Source organism: Calidris pugnax, unplaced genomic scaffold (genome assembly GCF_001431845.1).
Source record: "Calidris pugnax isolate Ruff unplaced genomic scaffold, ASM143184v1 scaffold162, whole genome shotgun sequence".
NCBI lineage: Eukaryota > Metazoa > Chordata > Aves > Charadriiformes > Scolopacidae > Calidris > Calidris pugnax.
In genome coordinates this window covers 935,263-945,460 of record NW_015090900.1, presented here as the reverse complement: position 1 = coordinate 945,460, position 10,198 = coordinate 935,263, and the positions used below count along the sequence as shown (strand labels likewise).

Genomic DNA, 10,198 nt, shown 5'->3' with positions numbered 1-10,198 from the left:
CTCCACAGCTTCAAAGCCTTCCAGCCTACCATCCCTGCTTTTTAAATAAATATTATTTCTTTAAAAGGAGGAAAACAAATAAATAAAGGGCGGCCAAGGTTGCCACACAAATCGGAGAGACCTTTCACACCCCGTGGAAGTTTTCTCTCCTGTATTTGAGAAAAGGTGTGTTCTGCAAGACAAACAGTCACCCCTTTATCTCCTCATCAGGTTAGAGTCAGTGCCAGAAAGGGAGAGACCACGACTGGTATTATTATTAGATTCAGTTACCAGGAAAACTGTGCAGCACCCCTATTTTGAAGAATTTTATAAATAACACCCTACGCTGCTGGATTCCCTCACCCACACGCTTCCATGAACTAAACCCACAGAACCCTGCTCTTAGAAATCCTCAAGGTGCTCCTGGATTGTAGATGCAAGGGTAGAGAGCGCGTTGTGAAACTGTAGATTAACTGATTAATAAAGTATTTGATTACTAGAGGAAAGCAAAATGGAATTATTAATGAACTAGCCAACACGCTAGCACCTGATTGCATACATTTGGAATTTGACTCCCTCGGCGACGAGCTCATTAAGTGCTAAGCTTGGTCACAACAGCACTTGGAAAACTGCTGATCCTCTTGCATTGCATTTATTTTTATATTTTTTTTGTCTACAAAGTCAAGTCTCAGACCCTATCTTTGACATTAGATACCAAAAATAAATAACAAAATTATCCAGGCCTGGAGAAGAAGGAATGCTTCTCATCTATCCTCTTCACCCAGTTTTCTAGCAGACCCCAATCACGCACACCCATAGCAAACAATTTAAAATAAAAAAAAGTGGCATACACTCCCAATCACTCCTATACATAAATATATACACACAATTACTTTACAAAGCCTCAAGATCTGCACTACCAGCATGCAAATCTCTTTGTTTGTGGTTTTGTTTTTTCTTTTTTCCATGAGAGTTCCTAATACTGACATAGGAAACTGGAATGTACGGAATACTCCACGTCACTCCTTAGTGCTGGAAATGGAGTCTCAGCAATTAAGACCTCCCTCTGCCAGCGAACACAAACGAGCACCGCGGCATCGCACGCTCACCCCTAACATCCTGGTATCTATACACATCAACGCGGCGTTAACGCAACGGCCAACTCATTGATGAAACTCAAGAGAGTAGCATTGACCAAACTCCAGAGAGATTCCTTCGGAAGAAACTACACCCTGCAGGTTTGGGGTTTAGGCTCGTTTCTTTTACTGCCGTTCAATGACACACCTCAGGGAGGTGAGAAGTGGCTCCAACGGGGAGACACGGCCCCGGCCCATCACGTGTCCCAGCTGCTGTCTTTAAAGGCTATGTTGACTAATCGCAGTTCTAGCTCGAAAGCATCGGGTCGGTCCTGGGGGTTGGCAGCCAGCATTTCCTTGATCAGCTGCTTCATCCGAGCATTCATGGATTTTTTCTTGACAGGGATGAGCAGTTCCATTTTGGGGTTTTCCAGTAGGGCCTCTCCAACAGGCACGATGGCCGTCCCCTGCTTGACGTAACTCCCCAAAAGTTCTTTCTTTGTTTCCGTGTCTATGAAGGTGATTCTTTCCAACATGGCCCAGATGATAATCCCCAAGGCAAAGATGTCAGCTTTGGCAGTGTAGTGTCCTTCCCAAACTTCGGGGGCCATATAAAAGTCAGTCCCACAGGCAGTGGATAGAAAACACTTATTGACATTAACTGGTTCCTCGGGATTCTGTCCTGAGGCTGAACATACTTTACTCAGCCCAAAATCGGCTACTTTCAGGGTAGGTTCCAAGTCACTAGCATCCATCCTGCTCCGAGAGATGAGAATATTGTCAGGTTTGAGATCCCGATGAATAATCTGATTTTTGTGCAGGAACGCCAGCGCGCTGCTGAGCTGGAGCATGAAACTGGTGTTGGTCTTGCGGTTGGGTTTTCGGGACAACAGATACTCATTCATGTCTCCTCCGTCACAGAAATCCATTACAAACCAGAGGTAATAAGCACTTCTGGGGTCAAAGACTATTTCTCCTTTTAATGAGGTCTCTACAAGCTGCAACAAGGAAAACAAACGTCATAACTACCTGATGATCACAAGAATATAAAGATATGATGGAAAAAAAAAATAAATGCATGAAGTTTGGATCTTCCCCTCGACAATCCAGAGAGCAAGATATTGCAACTGGTGAAAACAAAACTTTAGGTAAAATTTCTGATGTAAAAATAAAAAATAAGAAAAAAAAAATCACAATGTATTCCACAGCCTCCTTATTTTCATGGGTGAGAAGCATATCAAGTTCACACTCCTGCCCAGAAGCTAGAGCTAGACCCAGATAACAGTATTTTGAAAGATAGTAAGTGGCCATTGCACTCCCATCTGTTTCAGCTGGACACCGGCCCACCCCAACAAAGCCCGTCCCACCCATTTCACTAACAACTTCCATGGGCAAACAAAGTCCCAACAAGTAACTCCCTACAGTGCCGGGGGGTTGGATTCATCCTCTGTTCATGAAGTGGTGCCACAGTAGATTTTTAAAGCCTATTCTCCATTCCTCACACGTGAATGTATTCCAAAAGTGTTAATACAAGGAGCCCTTAGCTCAGGAGAAGGCTAATCTATGGGAACAGCTCAGCAGCTGCTGCACCAACCACCCTTCCCACCATCATGATCCACCTCCTGTTTTCTACAATATAAGCAGTGGGTAGCTCAAGCAGCCAGGTCTAATAGCTGCTTTATACAAAAAGCAAAGGAAAACAAGCCATCAGTTCTGCTAATTCCATTTATACAACTACACATCTGCCTCTTCAGCTCCTCTGAGGTGCCTCTTCGCACGCTTTGGAAGGTAAGTCTCAAAATTAATTCTATTAGGAGTAGAAGTATTCTATTTTCCTTATAGGAAAGCAAATGTAGCTCCCATAGACTTTCAAAAGCTATTAATATTTCGAGAGGCATGTGACCTTTTCCATCCAACAGCAAAATTACTAGCAATTTGTAGCTATCTTTAATTGTGAGCCCAACTAGGACTCAAACCAGACCAACTTAGAGCAGTAAATCCATGTTAGAACTAGAAAACTGCGTATTTAGGGTTTACAGCCAGCAAGAGTGAGATTAAGGTATCGCAGGACAGCAGGGAGTCTCCTTTGCCAAGTGAGCAGCACCACACAGCTCTCCAGGAGCTGGACTTCCACCTCACTGCAGAGCCTTCACACAACAAAACCCACCACCATGTCCGTGACAGTGGCAAAGCCCCACAGGACCAGGCTAGTTTAGGTTTCTACCGACTTAGTTCAGCTGACACCAGTTTGGCATCTGCCCCAAAGCCCTTCAGGAGACACTAACACCCCCCTCCCCAACCCAGCTCCTCACTCTGCCCCAGTTCAGCTCCATAATGTAATACAGTCCAGGCTGAGAAGAGGGCAAGCCAAGGGAGATGTGATTTTTCTCTATTTTAGCATATACATGCATTTATAAAGTGATCTCTCCAGAGTCAGCTCAGCCCTGCCCTTTGCTCCCCTCTGCTCTCTGGAGCAGGGAAACAACCTGCAGTGCTTGTGGGTGAGATCTGTATTGTTTAACAGTCCCTACCATCAAAAACCAACATCAGCTGGAAGCTCTCCCCCACCTTCCAATTCCACCCTGGGTTTTTTTTTAAGCTCCTCCCTGTACAGCTGTCCACAAGTTTGATGCAATATCTCACACAGGTTCACTAAGGACTAGGAAGGTAAGGCAGTAATTTCTCCCACTTGAGCTATTTTAACCCTAATCCCTTCATGAAAGCAGGTCAGGACCAACTACCAAAGCTCCAGCGAGTTTACAAAGGCAAGAATCCTCTTTCTCAGGCTGTCATGATGAAGGCTGTCAGATGAATGTTCAGTAACAAAAGGTCCTACGTTAGACAAAGCGGCAACGACAACAATAAAACCTGAAATGTGAAAAGCTGACTAGGGCTAACACGGCAAACACGGAGCAGGCTGCTGACTTTTTAAACCAGAGACACAAATTTCTGCCCGGGGATGATTTGATAGCTGGGGCAGCTTCTCCACAAGGGAACGAATGGGATTATCTTTCAAGGTCTTCCCAGAGCTACTTATTCTTCAAAAATACGCGTCTTCAAACTGAAAGGCAACTTAAAGGACACTGTCAGTAGCCACACAGGGGGAGTGATATTTATTCCCTTATTTACCATACCTGTACCTCTCCTTGAAGGGATTAAGAGTTATTTATTCAAAAAAGGAAATGGCTTACCACATGCTACAATTACTTATTATTTCTGAAAGAATTTTAAGTGCTGGCTTCCTAAATGAAGACGGTTACTTCCTCTTCCAAGGACATCTGAGATTAAGAAATTCTGCAGAGCTCTGTCCCAAGACATCAGCACACGTCTGCTCGTTAACCCTGCAGCTGGGCTTCTACCAAGTAACACACCAGCCTGCACCTCCCTTCTGCTTTACCCCTCCTGTTTCCTCAAATCATCAAAGCAGATTCGCATTTGAAAAAAAAAAAACAACCAAACCCTGGAGTTTTCTAGAGTGGCATGGCTTCAAATCACAAGATGCAGGTGATTGTTCAACACATACGCTCTTTTAAAGATATAAAATAATTTCTGGGTGTCAACAATGTGAACAAAACCCTCTCCTAATGAAGCATACCTCAAAAAAAAAAAAAGCCATCTTAGCTACCCACCTCCTTCCCTCCCAGCTACACAGCCGTATTAATTACTTCCACCCCGTTACCTCAGCTTCATGTACCTGTAAATAAAGGGAGGAACTGGAGCCATGGGACATCTTCTGCACCATACCATCTTTCTGCAAGATGCACTCCTCCAGGTGAATGACGTTGGGATGCTGGCTCTTGATACTGCTAAGTGCCCAGAACTCACGCAGAGCTAGTTCCACGTTCTCTGGAGCATGGCACCGTATCTTTTTCACCGCCACCCGGGCAGAGGTCTTCCTGACGACTGCTTCGTACACCACACCATAACTGCCACGACCAACCTCTCGTATTAGATCGTACTTAGGCTGGCTACTCACCATCTTCAAGATCAAGGGTTCTGGGGAAGGGGGGAAAAACCCACAGAACTAAAACTCATGAGCAAGAACCGGGCTGTATTTTCCCCCCATAGGGCTCGGGGCGGCAATATTAGGCCTTCCAACACCCTGTGATTAACAGGGCAGCACCTCTGAGCGTTACACTGAATGCAACGCCGCATTAGAGGGGGAGAATATTCCAGAAGCTAGCCTGTAAACCTCTACCCGTTGCCACAGACTAGTTAAAAGTGAAATCACATCATTTTTTTTTTTTGGTGGGGCTACTAAGATTTCAAATACAGCCCAGTTTTCAAGGTGGCAACAATTCAAACCTAGACTTGTCCTGTGCCGAGACAGGACTATCCCGTATGCTCCTGCTCCTTTCTCTCAGTGTCTTCCGTGAACATCTGCAGGAATAATAGTATGGCATCATGCTCTCCATCCACATCTGGGACAGCAGAGAAGAGGTTCTAGTTGAAGCCCGTGGTTGGGCAGCACCAGATTTAATTAACGCTGCCTTTTATGGAGGTGACTGCATAAGTAAATGCTTCTGTTATAATTTAATCATGAAATTCTTATACTAAGACAAGAGGATGCTTCGATGGCTTCCGATTTAGTTTTTAATATCAGTATGATTTTTCACCCAGTCTCCTCTGCATGAGGAGTCTATGGTTCCAAAAAGTCAAAAAAGGGCAACTGATTGCAGAAGCTTGTGCTCAGCCTCTAACTTTCACTTTTGCTCAACAGGGCAAGGACAAAAGTTAAGATGTTGCTCTAGAAGTAAAACAAAAGACACATGCACACACACACACACAAAAAGCCACCAAGCACCACTACAGGTTTATGAACCTCCCTGCACACCTCCCTGCCAGATTGCAAACCAAAACACACCAGCACCACCTCCACACAACCAAACCAAAATGGGACACTGACTACAGACAGGGGGGGAAAAACTGAAAAAAAAAAAATAATGCTTGGCTAGCCAATTATCACTGGTCAAACAGAATGAAAAACACAAAAACAAAATAAAAAAAATAAATAAAAACCACAGCTAGTGTATCAGAACTCAAATAGTTTGTAAGATTGCCAGTGATAAATGAAAATTTCTTTGTCAGTAAACCAGGCAATAAGGACCACATTGAAACAGCCTGTTATTAGTAGGAAGCTTTCAAGTATTTCCACTGGTTTAGGTACTTTTTTTTTTTTAAGAAAAAAAGGAACAAAAGAAAAAGAGAGAGAAAAAAAGGTATCATCAGTCTCAGGGCATTACTACACAGGCATTTCAACCTTCCAGCAAAGTTCTGCGATGCACATTTACATGAATGTTTTGAACTGAAATGTGACGTGCCCAAGCAACGAGATTCTGCTCACAAGATGCACCTGTAGCGGGACTATGAGGGATAAATTTAAGATTAGGGCCTGAACATGGAAGATCTGACAGGCCAACAGCCCCTCCCACATGGGGGGTGAGAAGAGCAGGGTCTGTAATCTCTCCAGAGGCCAAGTAACTCCTGAGGAAAAGACTGCGTTACTCAAAACACTGTCACATCAGGTTCAAAACCAGCAGAAAATGTGTGTGTGTCCCCTTCCCCGTGCTGAGGGCCAGCCAGCTGGGGGCTGTCACCAGAGAGGGGTGCCCTTCTACCGAGCCTCAGGGCTGCTACCTGCTTTCCTTCACCCCCAGAGCAGCCCGGGGTGGGCAGGGAATGTCACCCAGCGTTTCTGTCACCCAGGTTTTCTGTCACCCAGGTGGATTGCCCAACCCGCCCAGCAGCTCCCTGGGGCAGCCCCATGCCAAGAGGCCGCGGGGATGGGCACAGGCCCAGCGGTGCAAAGCAAACAGGCCGGGCCTGCTCCCTCCTGCAGGCCTGGGGTAGGGTGGGGGGGGAACACAGGACCTGCCGCCTCGTTAGAGGCGATAATTAAGGAATGAAATAAATTATACCCCCCCTCCTCATCCCTCTGCAACCCCACCGGGGGGGCCTGACAAGCGGCTGGCACACCGGGACCCCACCTGCACCGACAGGAGGCCTTGCTCCAGAGGGAAATGAAGCACCGAGGCCTAGAGCGGGGTCTCACCCCCGTCGGCCGCGGCCTGAGGGGGGAGTGAGGCCGGGTCGGGGCCTGCCCCCCCTCAGCGGGTACCCGGCCCCCTCACACCTGAGGCGGAGACACCCCCGCCCGTGTAACCCCCCCACTATGGTGCAGGGGTTCTCCCCATTATGACACACCCGGGCGACCGCCCCAACCCGCTCTCCGCAGGGTCTGGACGGAGCCCCGCGTTACCTCAGCGCCGCCGCCACCGCGCTGCCTCCGCCCGGCCGCCATTATAGTGCTGCCCCGCCCCTCCGCTGCGCCGCCGAGGCCACGCCCCCTCCTCGCCGAGGCCACGCCCCCTCGCGCCGCCGCCGCTGCTGAGCCCTCTGATTGGCCGGTGGAGAAAGGGGGCGGAGCGCGGGGAGGCGCGCGCGGCCGGTGCGGCGGGATTTGGGGGGGGCGCGATGGTGGGGGCTCCGCGCTCCGGGGCATCTCCCTTCTTCCTCCCGGTGCCCGCATCCCCTCGGCTGTGCTCAGCTCCGCTGTGCAATCATGGCCCTCCTCTTTTTTTTTCTTGGGGGGGGTGGTTTTTTTTTAAAAATTCCTGAATTATCGCTTGGCACTAGGGAAAAAATTAATTAAAAATTAATAAAAAAAAAATAAAAAATAACTGGAGCCCCTCAAGGCTTTGGTTGTGCTCTGGCTTTGTGTGATGGCAACACAAAGCTGTCCCCCCCTTCCCTCTGTTTTGCTCTTCACCGTTGTCCCCCCCCTTTGCGCAGGAGCTGGGGGTGCGGGAGTCCTGCCATGGTCCCCCCTGTCCCCTCCGTTCATAGGGTCACCATAGTCATTTTGGGGAAAATCAGGGCCTGCCGCTGGTCAGAGCCCTGCAGGGGCCCTTCAGATGCTCTCACACCTCTCCTCTGTTAATTGGAAGGAGCCCGCTGGTAATTAGCACCCCAAGGCCCTGCCTAAGCTGCCCCAAGCCAATTAGGGACCAACGAGCCCCTTGGGGGTTTGAAAGCTGATTAGGGCATTACAACCTGCCCGTTGCATCGAATCCCTTTAATCGAGTCCAGAAGCAATTAGTTAATCAATGCCACCCCCCCACCCCGGGCAGGGATGGGTGCACATCTGGGTGCCCCACTCCCGGCTCTGGTCGGTGGCCTGACCCCCAGATTGTCCTCCCGAGTGCCCGGCCAGCCCTGTTTTCCTGCCAGCACCTCCCTGGAAGAGCCCCAAGTGCCGAAACGGGGACAATTTTGCAAGATGTGCTTGGCCGGTCCCAGCACAGTCACTTGGTCGACATGTGAGCCTGCCCGGAAGGAGCACCCAAAACAGCTGCGGGGCTGCCCAGCCCTGGGGGGGGCTGGCTGCGGTGAAAATGGGGCCTGTGTTCCCTGCACTCACATACCCTTGCACCCCTGCACCCTCATGCCCGTGTACTGATGGACACGTGTGGCCCTGCACCCCTTTACCTACCCACCTGTGTACCCCTGCACCCATGGACACCCCTGCACCCATGTACTCATGGACCCGTGTACTTCTGCACCCCGGCACCCACGTACTCCTGAACTTGTGCACCCGTATACCCCTGCACCCATGTACCCCTCTATTTGTGCACCCCTATACCCATGTACCCCTGCACCCATGCATCCCTGTACCCTTATACCCATGTATTTCTGGCTCCATGTACCCCTGCACCCCTATACCCACCCACCTGTACACCCCTGCACCCATATACCCCTGTATTTGTGCACCCATTCTTCCCTGCACCCTTATACCCATGGACCCATGTACCTCTGCACCCATGTACCCCTCTATTTGTGCACCCCTATACCCATGTACCCCTGCACCCATGTACCCATATACCCCTGTACTTGTGCACCCATGTACCCCTGCACCTATACCCATGTATATTTGTGCACCCGTGTACCCCTACACCCTGTACTCCTGCATCCATGTTTCCCTGCACCCTTATACCCATGGACCCATGTACCTCTGCACCCATGTACCCCTGCACCCTTGTACCCCTATATTTGTGCACCCGTGTACCCCTACACCCTGTACTCCTGCATCCATGTTTCCCTGCACCCTTATACTCATCTACTCATGGACCCATGGACCCCTGTACTTGTGCACCCCTGCACCCATGTACCCCTCTGTGCACCCCTGCACCCCTGTATGCAGGTACCCCTGTATCTTATACCCATGTACTCATGGCCCCGTGTCCCCTTGCACCCCTGTGTACCCCTGCACCCCTGTACCTATCCACCTGTGCACCCCTGTACCCCTGTACCTATCCATCTGTGCACCCCTGCACCCATGGACCCCTGTACCCATGCATCTCTGTACCCTTATACCCATAGATTCATGGCCCCATGCACCCCTGCACCCCTGCACCCATATTCCCCTCTACTTGTGTACCCTTGTACCCCTATATTTGTGCACCCCTGCACCCCTGCACCCTTGTACCTATCCACCTGTGCACCCCTGCACCCATATACCCCTAGATTTGTGCACCTGTGTACCCCTGTATTTGTGCACCCGTGCACCCCTGCACCCCTGTACACATATTACCCTCTACTTGTGCACCTGTGTACCCCTGCACCCTTGTACCCCTAGATTTGTGCACCCCTGCACCCCTGTACCTATCCACCTGTGTACCCCTGCACCCTTGTACCCCTATATTTGTGCACCCCTGCACCCTTGTACCTATCCACCTGTGTACCCCTGCACCCATATACCCCTATATTTGTGCACCCCTGCACCCGTGCACCCACGTACCCCTGTACTTGTGCCCCGATGCACCCCTGCACCCCATTGCCCATCCTTCCCCTCCTGCCCGCCGTCTCCGTGGCCGTGGGCAGCAGCCACCCCCCCACCTCACCCTGTCCCCCCGCCAGCGTGACCCGCAGGCGACAGGGCTATAATTACCCCCTTCTCCTCGTGCCGCTGCCAACATTTGCAGCTCCCGCTGCGGAGGGGGGGCTGGCATTTGGCACAGCACCCTGTTTATCACCCCACCAGCTGGGCACCCTGTGCCGGGGCTGTTTTCCCTGCCCGCTGCGGGTCCCCGGGGGCTGTTTTCGGCCACTTCCCCCCCCCTCCAACCCTACCTCTTGCCCAGCCG

General features: G+C 50.2%; 1 protein-coding gene across 3 annotated transcripts; it reads right to left on the bottom strand.

Moving 5' to 3' along the window:
- Positions 1–615: 615 nt before the first annotated feature.
- PDIK1L (PDLIM1 interacting kinase 1 like) lies at positions 616–7,378 on the bottom strand. Of its 3 annotated transcripts, none has more exons than XM_014948683.1 (3): positions 7,315–7,378; positions 4,750–6,221; positions 616–2,053 (listed from the first exon to the last, which is right to left on the bottom strand). In XM_014948683.1, exons 2-3 carry the CDS (start codon positions 5,032–5,034, stop codon positions 1,313–1,315), a joined length of 1,026 nt encoding a protein of 341 aa, XP_014804169.1. In that variant the 5' UTR covers positions 5,035–6,221; positions 7,315–7,378; the 3' UTR covers positions 616–1,312. The 3 variants fall into 3 exon arrangements, with proteins under 3 accessions (XP_014804169.1, XP_014804170.1, XP_014804172.1); XM_014948684.1 differs by having other exon boundaries at positions 4,750–5,051; positions 7,315–7,368; XM_014948686.1 differs by lacking the exon at positions 7,315–7,378 and adding an exon at positions 7,043–7,283 and having other exon boundaries at positions 4,750–5,051.
- Between the last annotated feature and the right edge of the window lie 2,820 nt (positions 7,379–10,198).

What these genes read in the sequence shown, in the direction of transcription:
- PDIK1L (XM_014948683.1), bottom strand. Translation starts at nt 5,034, where the DNA reads ATGGTGAGTAGCCAGCCTAAGTACGATCTAATACGAGAGGTTGGTCGT. An exon ending in GTTCCTCCCTTTATTTACAG is followed by an intron (nt 2,054 to 4,749) that starts GTACATGAAGCT and finishes TCCTTGTTGCAG; the next exon opens with CTTGTAGAGACCTCATTAAA.